Source organism: Ahaetulla prasina, chromosome 5 (genome assembly GCF_028640845.1).
Source record: "Ahaetulla prasina isolate Xishuangbanna chromosome 5, ASM2864084v1, whole genome shotgun sequence".
NCBI classification, from domain to species: domain Eukaryota; kingdom Metazoa; phylum Chordata; class Lepidosauria; order Squamata; family Colubridae; genus Ahaetulla; species Ahaetulla prasina.
In genome coordinates this window covers 48,108,774-48,122,106 of record NC_080543.1, presented here as the reverse complement: position 1 = coordinate 48,122,106, position 13,333 = coordinate 48,108,774, and the positions used below count along the sequence as shown (strand labels likewise).

The 13,333-nt window shown below is 36.4% G+C and overlaps 1 protein-coding gene across 4 annotated transcripts in view; it reads right to left on the bottom strand.

The window, feature by feature from the left end:
• ROBO1 (roundabout guidance receptor 1) overlaps window positions 1–13,333 on the bottom strand; it is a 266,683-nt gene that overhangs the window by 67,461 nt on the left and 185,889 nt on the right. For all 4 annotated transcript variants that reach the window (XM_058184557.1, XM_058184556.1, XM_058184554.1 and 1 more), the window contains exons 4-6: window positions 11,549–11,669; window positions 8,978–9,116; window positions 4,601–4,728 (exon numbers count right to left, since the gene is read on the bottom strand). In XM_058184557.1, the coding sequence (XP_058040540.1) occupies window positions 4,601–4,728; window positions 8,978–9,116; window positions 11,549–11,669 (388 nt within the window). The remainder of the gene's footprint in view (window positions 1–4,600; window positions 4,729–8,977; window positions 9,117–11,548; window positions 11,670–13,333) is intronic.

The window sequence follows — 13,333 nt, the reverse complement described above, 5'->3', positions numbered from 1 at the left end:
CAAAAATTTAAAAAGGACAAGGTTTTATCAGTAATATTCAATGACTTATGGAGGTTTAAATTTTCCCAATCCAACTTTTTAGGATTATGAAAAGCATACATAAATCTATAAATTATGCTTAGTATGGAGACATTTAAAGCAGTGAGAATTTATTGCTTTATCAAGTTCTTTGCCACTGTCAGTGAGTCAGAGAAACACTCTCCAGCCTTTGGCGATCAAAGAAATCTGACTCATCTAATTTCTAAACAGGTCTCCAAAGTCAAGACAATCTTCAACTGCATACTACTTCATATTCATATTATGATATTTGCTTATTCCTGCTAAAGTAAATCTATAAGTAGGCTAAATGTTTGCAAAATAGCAATACTCTATAACAGGGGTGAATTTCAGCAGGTTCTGGAGAATTAGTAGCGGAAATTTTGAGTAGTTGGAATACCAGCAAATACCACCTCTGGCTGGCCCAGAGTGGGGTGGGAATGGAGATTTTGCAATATCCTTCCCCCAGGAGTGAGGAAGGAATGGGGATTTTGCAGTATCCTTCCCATGGAGTGGGGTGGGAATGGAGATTTTGCAATATCCTTCCCCTGCCACGCCCACCAAGCCACGCCCACAAAATCGGTAGTTAAAAAATTTGAATTCCACCACTGCTCTATAATCAAGTTAAGAATTTCTACAGTAAGGCTCTTCTCTGGTAGAATAATCTATCCAGGAAGTATTTAGTATCTAGTTGGTTAAAGAACCCAATTTGAGAAATGGTGTGCCTTCATAAGCCCCTCTTCATAGTACCCTGAGTACAGCAAACCCAGTAAAACTAGGGAATTAATAAAGGACCAGAATAAGAACGTACAATACAATATAATTATTGTGAAATCTGTAATATAGCTTTTTAGCTTATTATTCAGAAGTAATGTGCTTGCCATGTATTTAAAACATTTTACAAAATTGTTTAATGGTAATAGTTAACCAATTGTAATACTTATTCTTATCTTTTATACCAGAGAATGAGATAGAATAAAATTAATAAAACAGATCTACAAATATAATCTTCCCACAAACTTGATGAAAACTTAATAAGTTTAAAGTTTTGATTCCTACAATATTGATCTCAGTGCCCCAGAAGCTCACTTGGCCCCTTTATGTCTGATGTTTCTCTAAGAACTGTAAACAAAGTTTTTTCAACAGGTTTTTCAAGTCCAAATAAATTCCAGATCACATTGCAAGATGTTACCTGTTTAACCTCACCTCTCACCAGGGTTCACCCAGTTAGTATTTAGACTTGAAGAAATCTAAACGATGTTACCTTCAACATAATTGGACAGTCCACAGATGTCTCCCCCCCTCCCAATTTTCCCCAAAGGGTCTGGATCATTCTAAAGTGGGAAATAGTCCTGAAATGCATATGAAGTAAGAGTGAAAAATAGCACACATGGCACCCTTATTGCCACTGCAAGGACTTGAACATAGACAGATACTATTTGCTTTTGATCTAATGCTAGCATAGCTGTTTTCACTTGCTTTTATTTTTTAGTTGCATTGAGGGCAATGGATTGGTAACTGGGAAGAGGCCCCACAGGTGCAATCACGTCAAAAGCCCGGGTCATGTTTATTTAGAAGCCTTTATGGATCATAGTAAAGTTTTTGTTTGTTCAGTTGAAGATATCAATGAAATGCTTGAATCATAAGCAGTTACAAAAATACACAGAACAGATAGAAGACAAAAACTGGATAAAGCAGCAGCTTTTTCTTCATAGATTAATCTGATAATTGGCATCATGGATCAAGATCACTGGTCATCTTTCATCACTGATGACAGAACTGCTCACTAGATTATCAAGAAAATTCCTAAGCTCCATGATCCATCAGACACTTGAAGTGAATCAAATGTGTACTTTGCCTTTGCAAGCTGCAAGATATTCACTATCTACAGTTCTACCAGGAAGTGACTTGACTGTGGAAAAAGTCAGATGCCAGTATCCTCAATTATCAGATCACATTTCATGTTTCTAAAATGAGATTTAGTCTGGTGTGATGCAAAGCCAACATTGCCTCTTACACACTTATAGTTGCTATGAAGGCAAAGCCATTTCAAAGTATTTTACACACTGAAGCAAGGGGGCAAGACACTTTTGATAATTGCGGCTAGATAATAGAATGGGCACAACCACTGTGCAGTCCATACTTACAGCCAAATTCTTGATTGTTAATGCTATTAGGCAGTGGAATAGCTTGCCTCGTAAACTGGAAGTTTCATCCCTGGAATTTTTAAGCAGATATCGGTGACCCATTTGTTTAAGATGGAATGAGGTTCTGCCCAGGGTAGAGGATGGACTAGAAGATTACAAAGGTCACTTCCAACCCTTTGTATCAGATATTGGTTATTGAACATTCCAACCACCTCAGCTTTCTTTTTGAATTTTCAGGAGTACCAACTTATAGCACACAGATACAATTTTACTTTTGTTACTGAAAAGAAACTCTTTTACTTTTGACAAGAGTTAGATTTTATCATGATAAACTAAAAATAACAACAGGTGACAATTAATAATTCTGACTTGGATATAGGGATTTTTGTTTAATTAAGAGTATTATTTATTTATTTATTTATTTATTTATTTATTTATTTATTCGTACTTTTATACCGCCCTATCTCCCTAGGGACTCAGGGCGGTGTACAGCCATATAAAAACACATAAATATACAAAGTAAAACACTGTAAAGTAAAACCTGTAATCTACAGCTGAATAGTCATGTTTTAAAGTTTTTGGCTAAGATCTTGTCTTGATCAAAGTGAGGGGGGGAAAGTGTGACAAGTCACAAACTTTTCCCAAAAGTCAGATCTAAATAAAACTTTGCAAATATTTGAAGAGTTTTTATTTCAAACATCTTTAATACAGTTATATACTACACAAGACCATATAACTGCAATACCCCTAGTTTTTTCTTAATGACCATAATTGGGACTAGTAATTCAGTCACTAAGCAAAACAGTTGTTAAATGAAAGATCATGTGACCATCCTTCTTAACAACTGCAGTTGCAGCAGTCCGCTGTTGTATTGATTAAGCAAATCACCTCTGGTTATTAAGTGATATTACTTCCTGACAACTTCCATCTTAAATTTGCTTGTCAGTAGCTGTCTATGAAGGTCGAAAATGTGATGACCAGTGTACATGTGGAACAGTTGCCATGCACCTGTATTGAGATCATATGATTATGAGGCACTGTGACGGTCATAAACGTAATGACCAGTTGTAAATCACTTTTTTCTGCCACATTGTAACTTTGAACAATTGCTAAATAAATGGTTGTGAAGTAAGAACTACCTGTAATAAAATTCTTTAAAAACTATCAAGCTCTTTCCAAATTTGGAGCATTGAATTTTTCAAATTTGGGGCAATGATATCAAATGACTGCAACTACAATAAAATTTTAATGAAAATAATTTTGGTCCAATTTAGCATATAAAATATTTAAATCAGAAAATAAAACAACGTAGCAAGAGCTCAAATAACGTTTAGTTCTGTGCTATAGAACAGAATGTAGTAATTGGAATATGAGACAGAAAAAGATTTTTTTCAAGAATATTTATTCACTGTCTATAAAAATGAGACCATTGTTTTTACTTTGATTTTTATAATACCATTACATTTAGTATTTGTTTAAAAAAGCTGAATATACTAAGCATAGAACACTTACAATAAGATCTTACATCTTGATTTTTTAAACAGTTTTGAGAGAAAATGTATATTACTATGAGATTAAAGGTGCAAACTAGATTGTGAGAAAAAGGGAACAAATCAGATGATCAAATTAAATTAGCTTGCAGAGAAAATTATATGACATCATTGCCTGCCTTCAGTCAAAAAAGGAAGGAAATAATTATCTAAAGAGTGAACATTTAGAAGGTTTATGTGCATACGTGTATGTACAGTATGTGTGCATATATATACCCATATATATATATACTTGTGTGTGTATTGCTTATCTTAATATATTAACTGAGTTCTGCAAGACATTTTTACAATAGAAAGAATGCTCTTGTGAACTATGTTCTCTTATTAATTACAGTAACTATAGTTTGGATTTGTTATTTTAACAAATATCTTGTTTCTTAAGAAGCAGAAATACATTATTTTGTTTCTGTTTTATTCAAGAACATGTATAAGTCTGTACATGTAAAACATGTTTTTAAATTACATCTTTGATAGGATAGAAACTCCCCACTAGGAAATTATAGTGCCTTTTGGCCATTACTAATGAGATATAAAAGTTATTATAAAGTTGAATGATAGGAGAACCTAGACATTGTAAGTCAAAAAGAAATATGTCATATAATTCATCCTTTCATTAATTATTTTGTTATTGTTATTTAAACAACATATTTTAAAGAACACTGAAGTACTTAGGTTATTTCCATTATGAAACATAACCCAAAATGTCATAGTACAATACTTCACATAATAGAAATCTGCAATTAGATCATAATGATCTTTCTGATTTTTGATAATGAAAGATTATGCTTTTATTCTATTCATGTATCTGCCATGTATACCTACCTATTTTAATCTTAAAATGATATTAATATATTAAAAAAATAGTACCTTGAACTGTTAAAGTTGCTGATGCTTCTGCTTTTCCAACCATATTTTCTGCAACACAAGTATAAGAACCCATGTCTCCTGCCATAACTTTCCGGATTTTCAAGGTGTGGTCATCACGTATTTCATATCTAAACAAACAAAAAGTTTGAAATAGATTAGTTCTGAAATAGAAATTGTTAGTTCATTTATTTATTTATTTGACTAATTTATATAATCACCCATTTCACAAAACAATCAACTCTGGGTGGCCTAGGAGAATAGAAGAGAATTTTGTAAAGCTAGATGGTTATTATTTTTTGAAAAATATATATTATTTGCATTGGTGTTGCTAATTAAAATTATAATAGGTCTATAAGCCAGGGGTGGGTTCTAATTTTTTTTACTACCGGTTCTGTGGGCGTGGCTTATTTTGTGGGCGTGGCTTGATGGTCATGTGACACTGGGCGTGGCGTGGCCATCATGTGACTGGGTGGGCCTGGCCAATAACAATAAATAATAAAAATAATAAACAAAGTATACTAAACAATAAGAGGTACCAAAACCAATTTTCATACTTTACCCACACACAACACAACACAACTGACTCACACACAATGTAAAAGCAGCTGCACTTCACCCAAAATGGCCCCTGCAACAAGCAGGAACCTCACAAAGCCACAAAAAGCTCAAAAACCAATTTTCACACTTTATACACACAAAACACAACACAACTCACAAACACACACACACACACACACAAAATGCCACGTACAGTTTTGTGAGATTCTGTGTGTTTGTGTAGTTAGAGTGAAACACTACAGAAACACACCAAATCTCAGAAAGCTGCACAAATATTTTATTATTTTATTTTTATTTTTTAGATCAGGGGTCTCCAACCTTAGTAACTTTAAGGTTTGTGGACTTCAACTCCTAGAGTTCCTCAGCCAGCAAAGGCACTGAGGACATGGATTGCAGGAAGGCAGAATCAGTTGCAGCTGATGCAACTGATTGGAAAAGCCGAAGGAAAGCGAGCCGGAAAAGAGCTTACTTAATTAAGTGAGGAGGGGGGATTGGATGGGCCAGAGGAAAAAAAGTTTTTAAAAGGCTCCTCTGAGGATCCAGCTGAAGTTGCCTAATAGTAGCCCAGAAGCTCTTAACTCAGCTGGGATCGTCAGAGGAGCTTTTAAAACCTTTTGTTTTAACAACCTCTGCGGCTGAAGAGGTTGTTTAAAAAAAAAAACTTTTAAAGGGTTCTGATGATCCCTGCTCAGCCACGCGATCATCATAGGGTTTTTTTTTCTTTTAAAAGCCTTTTTTTGGCTAAAGAAAAGAGGCTTTTGAAAATAAAAAAAACACAAACCTCTGATGATTGGGGAACCGGTTCAGAGGTGTGGCCAGCCAGCCATTACTACCAGTTCTCCGAACGCCAGAAGATTTTTACTACCGACTCTACAGAACTGGAGCGAATCGGAGGCAACCCACCACTGCTGTAAGCTATATAATTACAATGCATATATTATTTCATATAACACATTAACATGCTTTTCCTATCATAAAAATTGTAGAGTCAATATAAATAGAAAAGTGAACTCAATGGTACCAATCACAACTCAATGGTGTCAATCCTGCTCCTCTGTTCAGAAACCTAATCTGAATCCTAGCTTAGTTTCTGGTCTTCCAAATGAATATAAAGCTGGATGAGAACACTTTATACATTTACATTATATATTTCATCGTTATAGAATTACAGGGTTGAAAAACAACTTGGAGATCTTTTAATTCACTTACCTCTCCAGAAAACTGATATCATGTACCCCATTAGCTTTCTCATATTTAAGTTAAACATACTCAGATCCTTTAATAATTATTAAAGGCACAGTGTGCAGTTTTGCAGGCTAATTCTACATACTGCCAGGAATTCGATCCTGTTGACTCAAGATTGACTCAGCCTTCCATTCTTCCGAAGTCGGTAAAATGCGGAGCCAGATTGTTGGAGATAATATGCTGACAATGTAAAGCACTTGAAGAATACTGTAAAGCACTATGAAATGGTATATATGTGCAATTTGTAGAATTTAGCTCCAAGCCCCTCACATGTCTGCTGCTGTTTTCTTTTGTATATCTCAATACTCTTTTATAGACAGAGCCCTCAAATTAGGACCATAATTGCACTCAGAATTATGGTCATAAATTGTGATCATAAGTAGAGGCATCATGTGACCAGACCTGATTGTTTTTTACAGTTTTGGTTAAGCAGGCACAGTGGTCATCAAGTGAACATGGTAGATATTAAATGAACATGGCAGTTGTTAAGTGAACATGGTGGTTGCTAAACACATGTGACGGTTATTAAGCCAGTCAATTTTCCCCAATGGGTAGTTCTGAAACTGAAAATAAACACCAGAAGCAAGCAAAAAACCTAGCAAATCATGGTCACATGATCATAAGACACTACAAATGGCATAACGGTGAGTCAGTTTCCAATTGCTCAAAATGCAATCAAATGACTGTGAAGGGAGTACATCCATTGTAATTTCAAAAATGAGTGATAGGTAGTTTTTGTGTTTATATGTAAGGTGTTGATCATGCCTTCAAATGGTTATTAAGTAACCAGTTGTAAGTGAAGGAATACCTGTATTTCTTAGGACTAAAGCATAGCTGTTTGTTATATGTTCCATCAACTCAGTGGATAGAACATTAACAGGTGAGAAGATTGCAAGAATAAATAGGAGTTAGTTGTTCTTTTCTGGACACAGGTCCCTGTCTCCTATGGAGCATCCAATTTTATGCATTCATATCCATTGCTTTAAGAAAAAAAAATTAAAACTTCATTATCTAAAGGACACTGAACTAAGGCAGGGGTGAAATGCTTCTGGTTCGGACCGGATCACCCGATCTGGTAACGATGGCGGCGGGCGGTTTAGAGAACCGGTAGCAAAAATCCCTGGCCCCGCCCCCTGCTGAGCCGCACCATTATCAGAGGTGTGGTTTTTTTTTTACTTTTAAAAGCATTTTTTCTTCAGCCGAAAAAATGCTTTTAAAAGTAAAAAAAAAAAGCCTTTGATGACCGCCCGGCTCAGCTGGGATCATCAGAACCCTTTAAAAGTTTTTTTTTTTAACAACCTCTTTGGCCGAAGAGGTTGTAAAAAAAAAAAAGCTTTTAAAAGGGTCCTCTGGCAATTCCAGCTGAGTTGCCTGATCACCAGAATCTTTAAAAAGCATGTTTTCTACAAGCTCTTACAACAGCCGCTGCTCATGCCTACCCAATCGCCCCATCTCCACTTACTTAATTGCTGCTCCTTTCAGGCTCGCAAAGCTTTGCTTTGCTTTGGCTTCTGCAATCAGTTGCATCAGCTAGCAACTGAATCTGCCTGCCTGCAATCCATCTCCTCGGTGAGCAACTGAATCTGCCTGCCTCCAATTGGATAAGTAAATGGGGGGTGGGGGGGAGCTTTAAAAAATAGTTAACTGGTTTTTTTTAAGGAGAATTTTTTTTTTAGACAGCAATTTAAAGCTAAGGAAGTTTTAAATTTAGCTGCTTTTATCTAAAACAGGGGTTTCCAACCTTAGTAACTTTAAGGTTTGTGGACTTCAACTCCCAGAGTTCCTCAGCCAGCTTTCCTGGCTGAGGAACTCTGGGAGTTGAAGTCCACAAACCTTAAAGTTACTAAGGTTGGAGACCCCTGATCTAAAAAATATAAATACAATAAAATAAAATAAAAAAATAAAATATTTGTGCAGCTTTCTAAGATTTGGTGTGTTTCTGTAGTGTGTCACTCTAACTACACAAACACACAAAAATTCACAAAACTGTATGTGGCATTGTGTGAGTCAGTTGTATTGTGTTGTGTTGTGTGTGTGTAAAGTGTGAAAGTTGGTTTTTGAGCTTTTTGTGGCTGTGTGAGATTTCTGCTTGTTGCAGGGGCCATTTTGGGTGAAGTGCAGCTGCTTTTACATTGTGTGTGAGTCAGTTGTGTTGTGTTGTGTGTGTGTAAAGTGTGAAAGTTGGTTTTTGGTACCTCTTATTGTTTAGTATACTTTGTTTATTATTTTTATTATTTATTGTTATTGGCCACGCCCACCCAGTCCTCTGACCACGCCCACGCCCACGCCCACCAATTAAGCCACGTCCACAGAACCGGTAGGGAAAATTTTTAGATTTCACCCCTGAACTAAGGTATCAGTTTCCAATGATAATAGTAATATTAAGATGAGTTACAACTCAGAATAAAGGCCTATTTAATCCAGAACTATTTTTGTTTGAAAGCAAATCCCCTAAGACCTTTATACTGTCATGATATTTTTGATACATCAGGTTTATATTTCAACCACCTTTAAAATTCAAAAACACAGCGTATTGTACAACTTTTTTCAAAATATTATTGAAGTAAACTGCACCTTGATTTAGGTAGTTCTCCATCATCCTTTCGCCATCTTAGTGTTGGCACTGGATCTCCACGTGCTTCACAATTAAATTCTGCACTGTCCTCTACGGTTACTGCTAAATTACTTGGTCTCTTTACAAATGATGGTCTTTCTGAAGAAAACAAATGATAACAAGATATTAGTGTGGAAGAACATAATACTTGCAAGTCCCAAGAACACTGCAAAGTCATTTAAGAGCTTGAAACATGTTAGGATCTAGACAATTTAAAGAAAAACATGGCAGAGCATCAGAAAATTGATCTGAACAAATGAAGCAATTAAGATTTATAATTGTTATTTAAATGCCCACAAAATCTTAAGGATCTTGGAGTCCTTGTGCACAACCATTTAAATATGAGCCAGCAGTGTGCTGCAGTAGTCGAAAAAGCCAACACAGTCCTAGGCTGCATAAACAGAGGGATATAATCAAGATCACATGAAGTGTTAATACCACTTTATAATGCCTTGGTAAGGCTACACCTGGAATATCGCATTCAGTTTTGGTTGTCATGATGTAAAAAAGATGTGGAGACCCTAGAAAGAGTGCAGAGAAGAGCAACGAAGATGATTAGGGGACTGGAGGCTAAAACATATGAAGAATGATTGCAGGAACTGTGTATGTCTGGTTAAATGAAAAGAAGGACTAGGAGAGACATGATAGCAGGCATCTCAGGGGTGTCACAAAGAAGAGGGAGTCAAGCTAGTCTCTAAAGCACCTGAAGGTAGGACAAGACGCAATGGGTGGAAACTAATCAAGGAGAGAAGCAACTTAGAACTAAGGAGAAATTTCCTGACAGTGAGAACAATTAATCAGTGGAACAATTTGCCTCTAGAAGTTGTGAATGTTCCAACACTGGAAGTTTTTAAGAAGATGTAGGATAACCATTTGTCTGAAGTGGGGTAGGGTTTCCTGCCTAAGCAGGGGTTTGAACTAGAAGACCTCCAAGATCCCTTCCAACTCTGTTATTCTATTCTATTCTATTCTATTCTATTCTATTCTATTCTATTCTATTCTATTCTATTCTATTCTATTCGAATTTTTGCAAATCCCTGAACTTACAATCTATCTCCTGCTTATTAATTCTTCACATTATAAGGAAAGCAAAATAAAGCAAAAACTAAATTCCTTTGTGAAAAAGACAGACTCACTTTGAAGAAAGAAAACTAAGAGATAAAACAAAAACACATTTCAGTACACTGAAACAATTCTGAAATTAAAATATCACAGTGAAATGTTCAGTGCTTTAGATATGAAGGCAAAAAAATTCTTCCATGGGAAGTGTTTATAGGAAAATATGTGTTAGAAGGAAATGTGGCCTGCGTGTGCATGCCCATCCAGAAATGCATAATAACATAAGGACCACCCTAATGGATTGGATCCAGGACCTGTCCAGTACAGCATTCTGTTCTTACAATAGCCAACTAACTGCATAAGGAACTAAGTCTCATCTTGTTGGTACTTTCTTAACTCTATTGCATGTGGCCATCATGCAAACTCAGGAAAAGACAACTCTTTTAAGGAAGTACTGACAGATGTGATAAATATACTTCTTCCTGCTCCAAGGTACTTTTCTTCTTTTGATGTGAAGCACTGCACATCCTTAATATATGATTCTTACATCTTTGAATTATAATGTCCACTTTGCTCTAGATCAGGGCTTTCAAACTCAAGGTCCATGGGCCGGATCCAGCCTGCGTTGTGGTTGGATCCATCCCATGGGGCTGTCCTGGAAAATGTAAGGGGCCGGCCCACTTCAGCCCGGTCTACCCAATGCAAACTCCTGGAAAGTAATATATACAGTCTGGGATAATCAGTCACACTCACCCAGTCAGCCACGCCCAGAATGGCATCAAATTCACCACACCCACCCAATTGGCTACACCCCCAGCCCCCAAGGTCAACCACAGCCCTGATGCGGCTCTCAAGGAAATTGAGTTTGACACCGCTGCTATAGGTCATTGAACTTTTCAGTTCCTAGCTGAAATATGAGATTTATTTCTCATAATCATCTGCATTTCGTAGTTTTAAAACTAAATTATTTATAGCCTTATTTATAGCTATATATCTTATAGTTTTTCTTTGAAGACATTACATACACATGCTTTAGTTATTCCTTATTTTGTTGTTGTTGTTATAATATTTATCGGGATACAATGCAACTTATTTATTATTGAGGGAAGGGTACATGATTTTTCTCTGAAAGTTCAGGGCAGGACGCACAGGAATCAAGTTGGAATATTGCAACATGTTCTGTATGAGACTGCTGTTGAGGTATATTTGAAAGCTTCAGCTGGTTCAGAATACAATGGCACATGCAATTTTGAATACACTGCAGAATGTTCATGTACCTGCTTCCAGTAGACCACTGGTGTTGTTCACTTTTAAAGGTCTATGTGGCATGGAACCGAGTTACTTGCAGGACTAATTTCTTGCAGGACTAGTTTCTCCCTCACTCTCCATATGCGGCAGAAAGGTCATGTTTGGGCATTATAGTTTAATAGTGGAATTAGCAATAATTCCTTAACAAAAAAAAATATCTTTACCAAGAACAGTTAGTTCTGCTACTTCACTTTCTCTTTCTCCAACCATATTTGTTCCAACACAGACATATTTTCCTGCATCATTTTTTCTGGTATAGGTGATCATCAGCTTCCCTCCTCTGATCTAAAATAAAAATGATAAGTTTTAATAATGCCTTCATAAAAGATGAGCAAACAAATTAAAATATTTGCATACAACATAATTACCAATATAAACTAACTCATAAAACATATTTTTTTAAAAAACACCTGACAGTTTTTTGAATGAACAATACAATTTTTAAAAATATTGATTTAAAAATAAATGTACACGTGTGGGACGTTTTTTCTCTCAAATGTGGGATAATAGATGTTGATGATCAAGCTGTGAAATTCAAATAATTAAACTTTTTGTTTCTTATAAAATATGAAAAATAATCAGATATTTTCAATTTAGGGATTATAGATAAAGCGGTCCAGAATTTATGTTTCACTAAAGGTGATACTTCTATATAGCTTCTTGGCATGTTATGGAGCTAGACTGCCTTCATGTTCTTTCAGTTTGTTTTCTCTGTCTATTTTGGGATTTTTCTGGCAATATCCCAAGCAAAAAGAAATTTATTTATTTTAATTTATTTATTTATTTTGTCAACAGCAATATACATAAACATCACACAAAAAGATTATATAGTATGTAAACATATATATGAAGAAATATAAAGAGGTATAAGCATATATATATATATGTAGGTCTTTGGTTATTCGGGTTTTCTCCCGCGTAAAACTGGAAGTGTCTTGGCGACGTTTCGACGAAGTCTCATTTGTCATCTTCAGGCTTCAGCTTCGTGCTTCTGGGAGCAATGTGTGATTGCAGTTGTTTCTTCCTTTTTAACTGCTAGTGGGGGTTTGAACTGATTGGGTGGGAGCTTGGCTGTGCTCTGATTGGATGGAGGGTTTTTTTGTGCTCTGATTAGCTGGGGGTGTGTCCTGTTTGGGTGGGGGCTTGGTTGTGCTCAGATTAGTCTGAGTTGCAGGGGGATTTGAGCTGGTGAGCTGCATTGCTGTTGTTTGGCTTCGTAGTCGTGGTCGTGCTACATCTTCATAGTGGGTGTCAGTCTGCTGCATGTATGGATTGGAGGGGTTTGAAATGGCAAATGTTGCAGCTGCAGTCTGGCTTCTGGTCCTTAGTTGTGCTTCATGATCAGTGTGGGTTTGGGTCTGCTTTCTTGGTGGATGTGTGGTGGTGACATCCCGTGTGGACCTCGTGAGTGTGGGTCTGGTGTCCCCACCCAAACAGGCCCCCACCCAAACAAGCCCCCACCCAAACATGACACACCCCCAGCCAATCAGAGCACAAAAAAAACCTCCATCCAATCAGAGCACAGCCAAGCTCCCACCCAATCAGTTCAAACCCCCACTAGCAGTTAAAAAGGAAGAAACAGCTGCGATCACACATTGCTCCCAGAAGCACGAAGCTGAAGCCTGAAGATGACGAATGAGACTTCGTCGAAACGTCGCCAAGACACTTCCAATTTTACACGGGAGAAAACCCGAACAACCAAAGACCTATATATATATATATATATATATATATATATATATATATATATATATATATATATATATATATATATATATATATATATATATATATATATATATATATGAAAAAAAAACAAAAAACAATAGGACAGGAACGGTAGGCACGTTTGTGCTCTTATGCATGCCCCTTATGTTCCTCTTAGGAATGGGGTGAGGTCAATAGTAGAAAGTTTTTGGTTAAAGCTTTTGGGATTATGGGAAGAGACC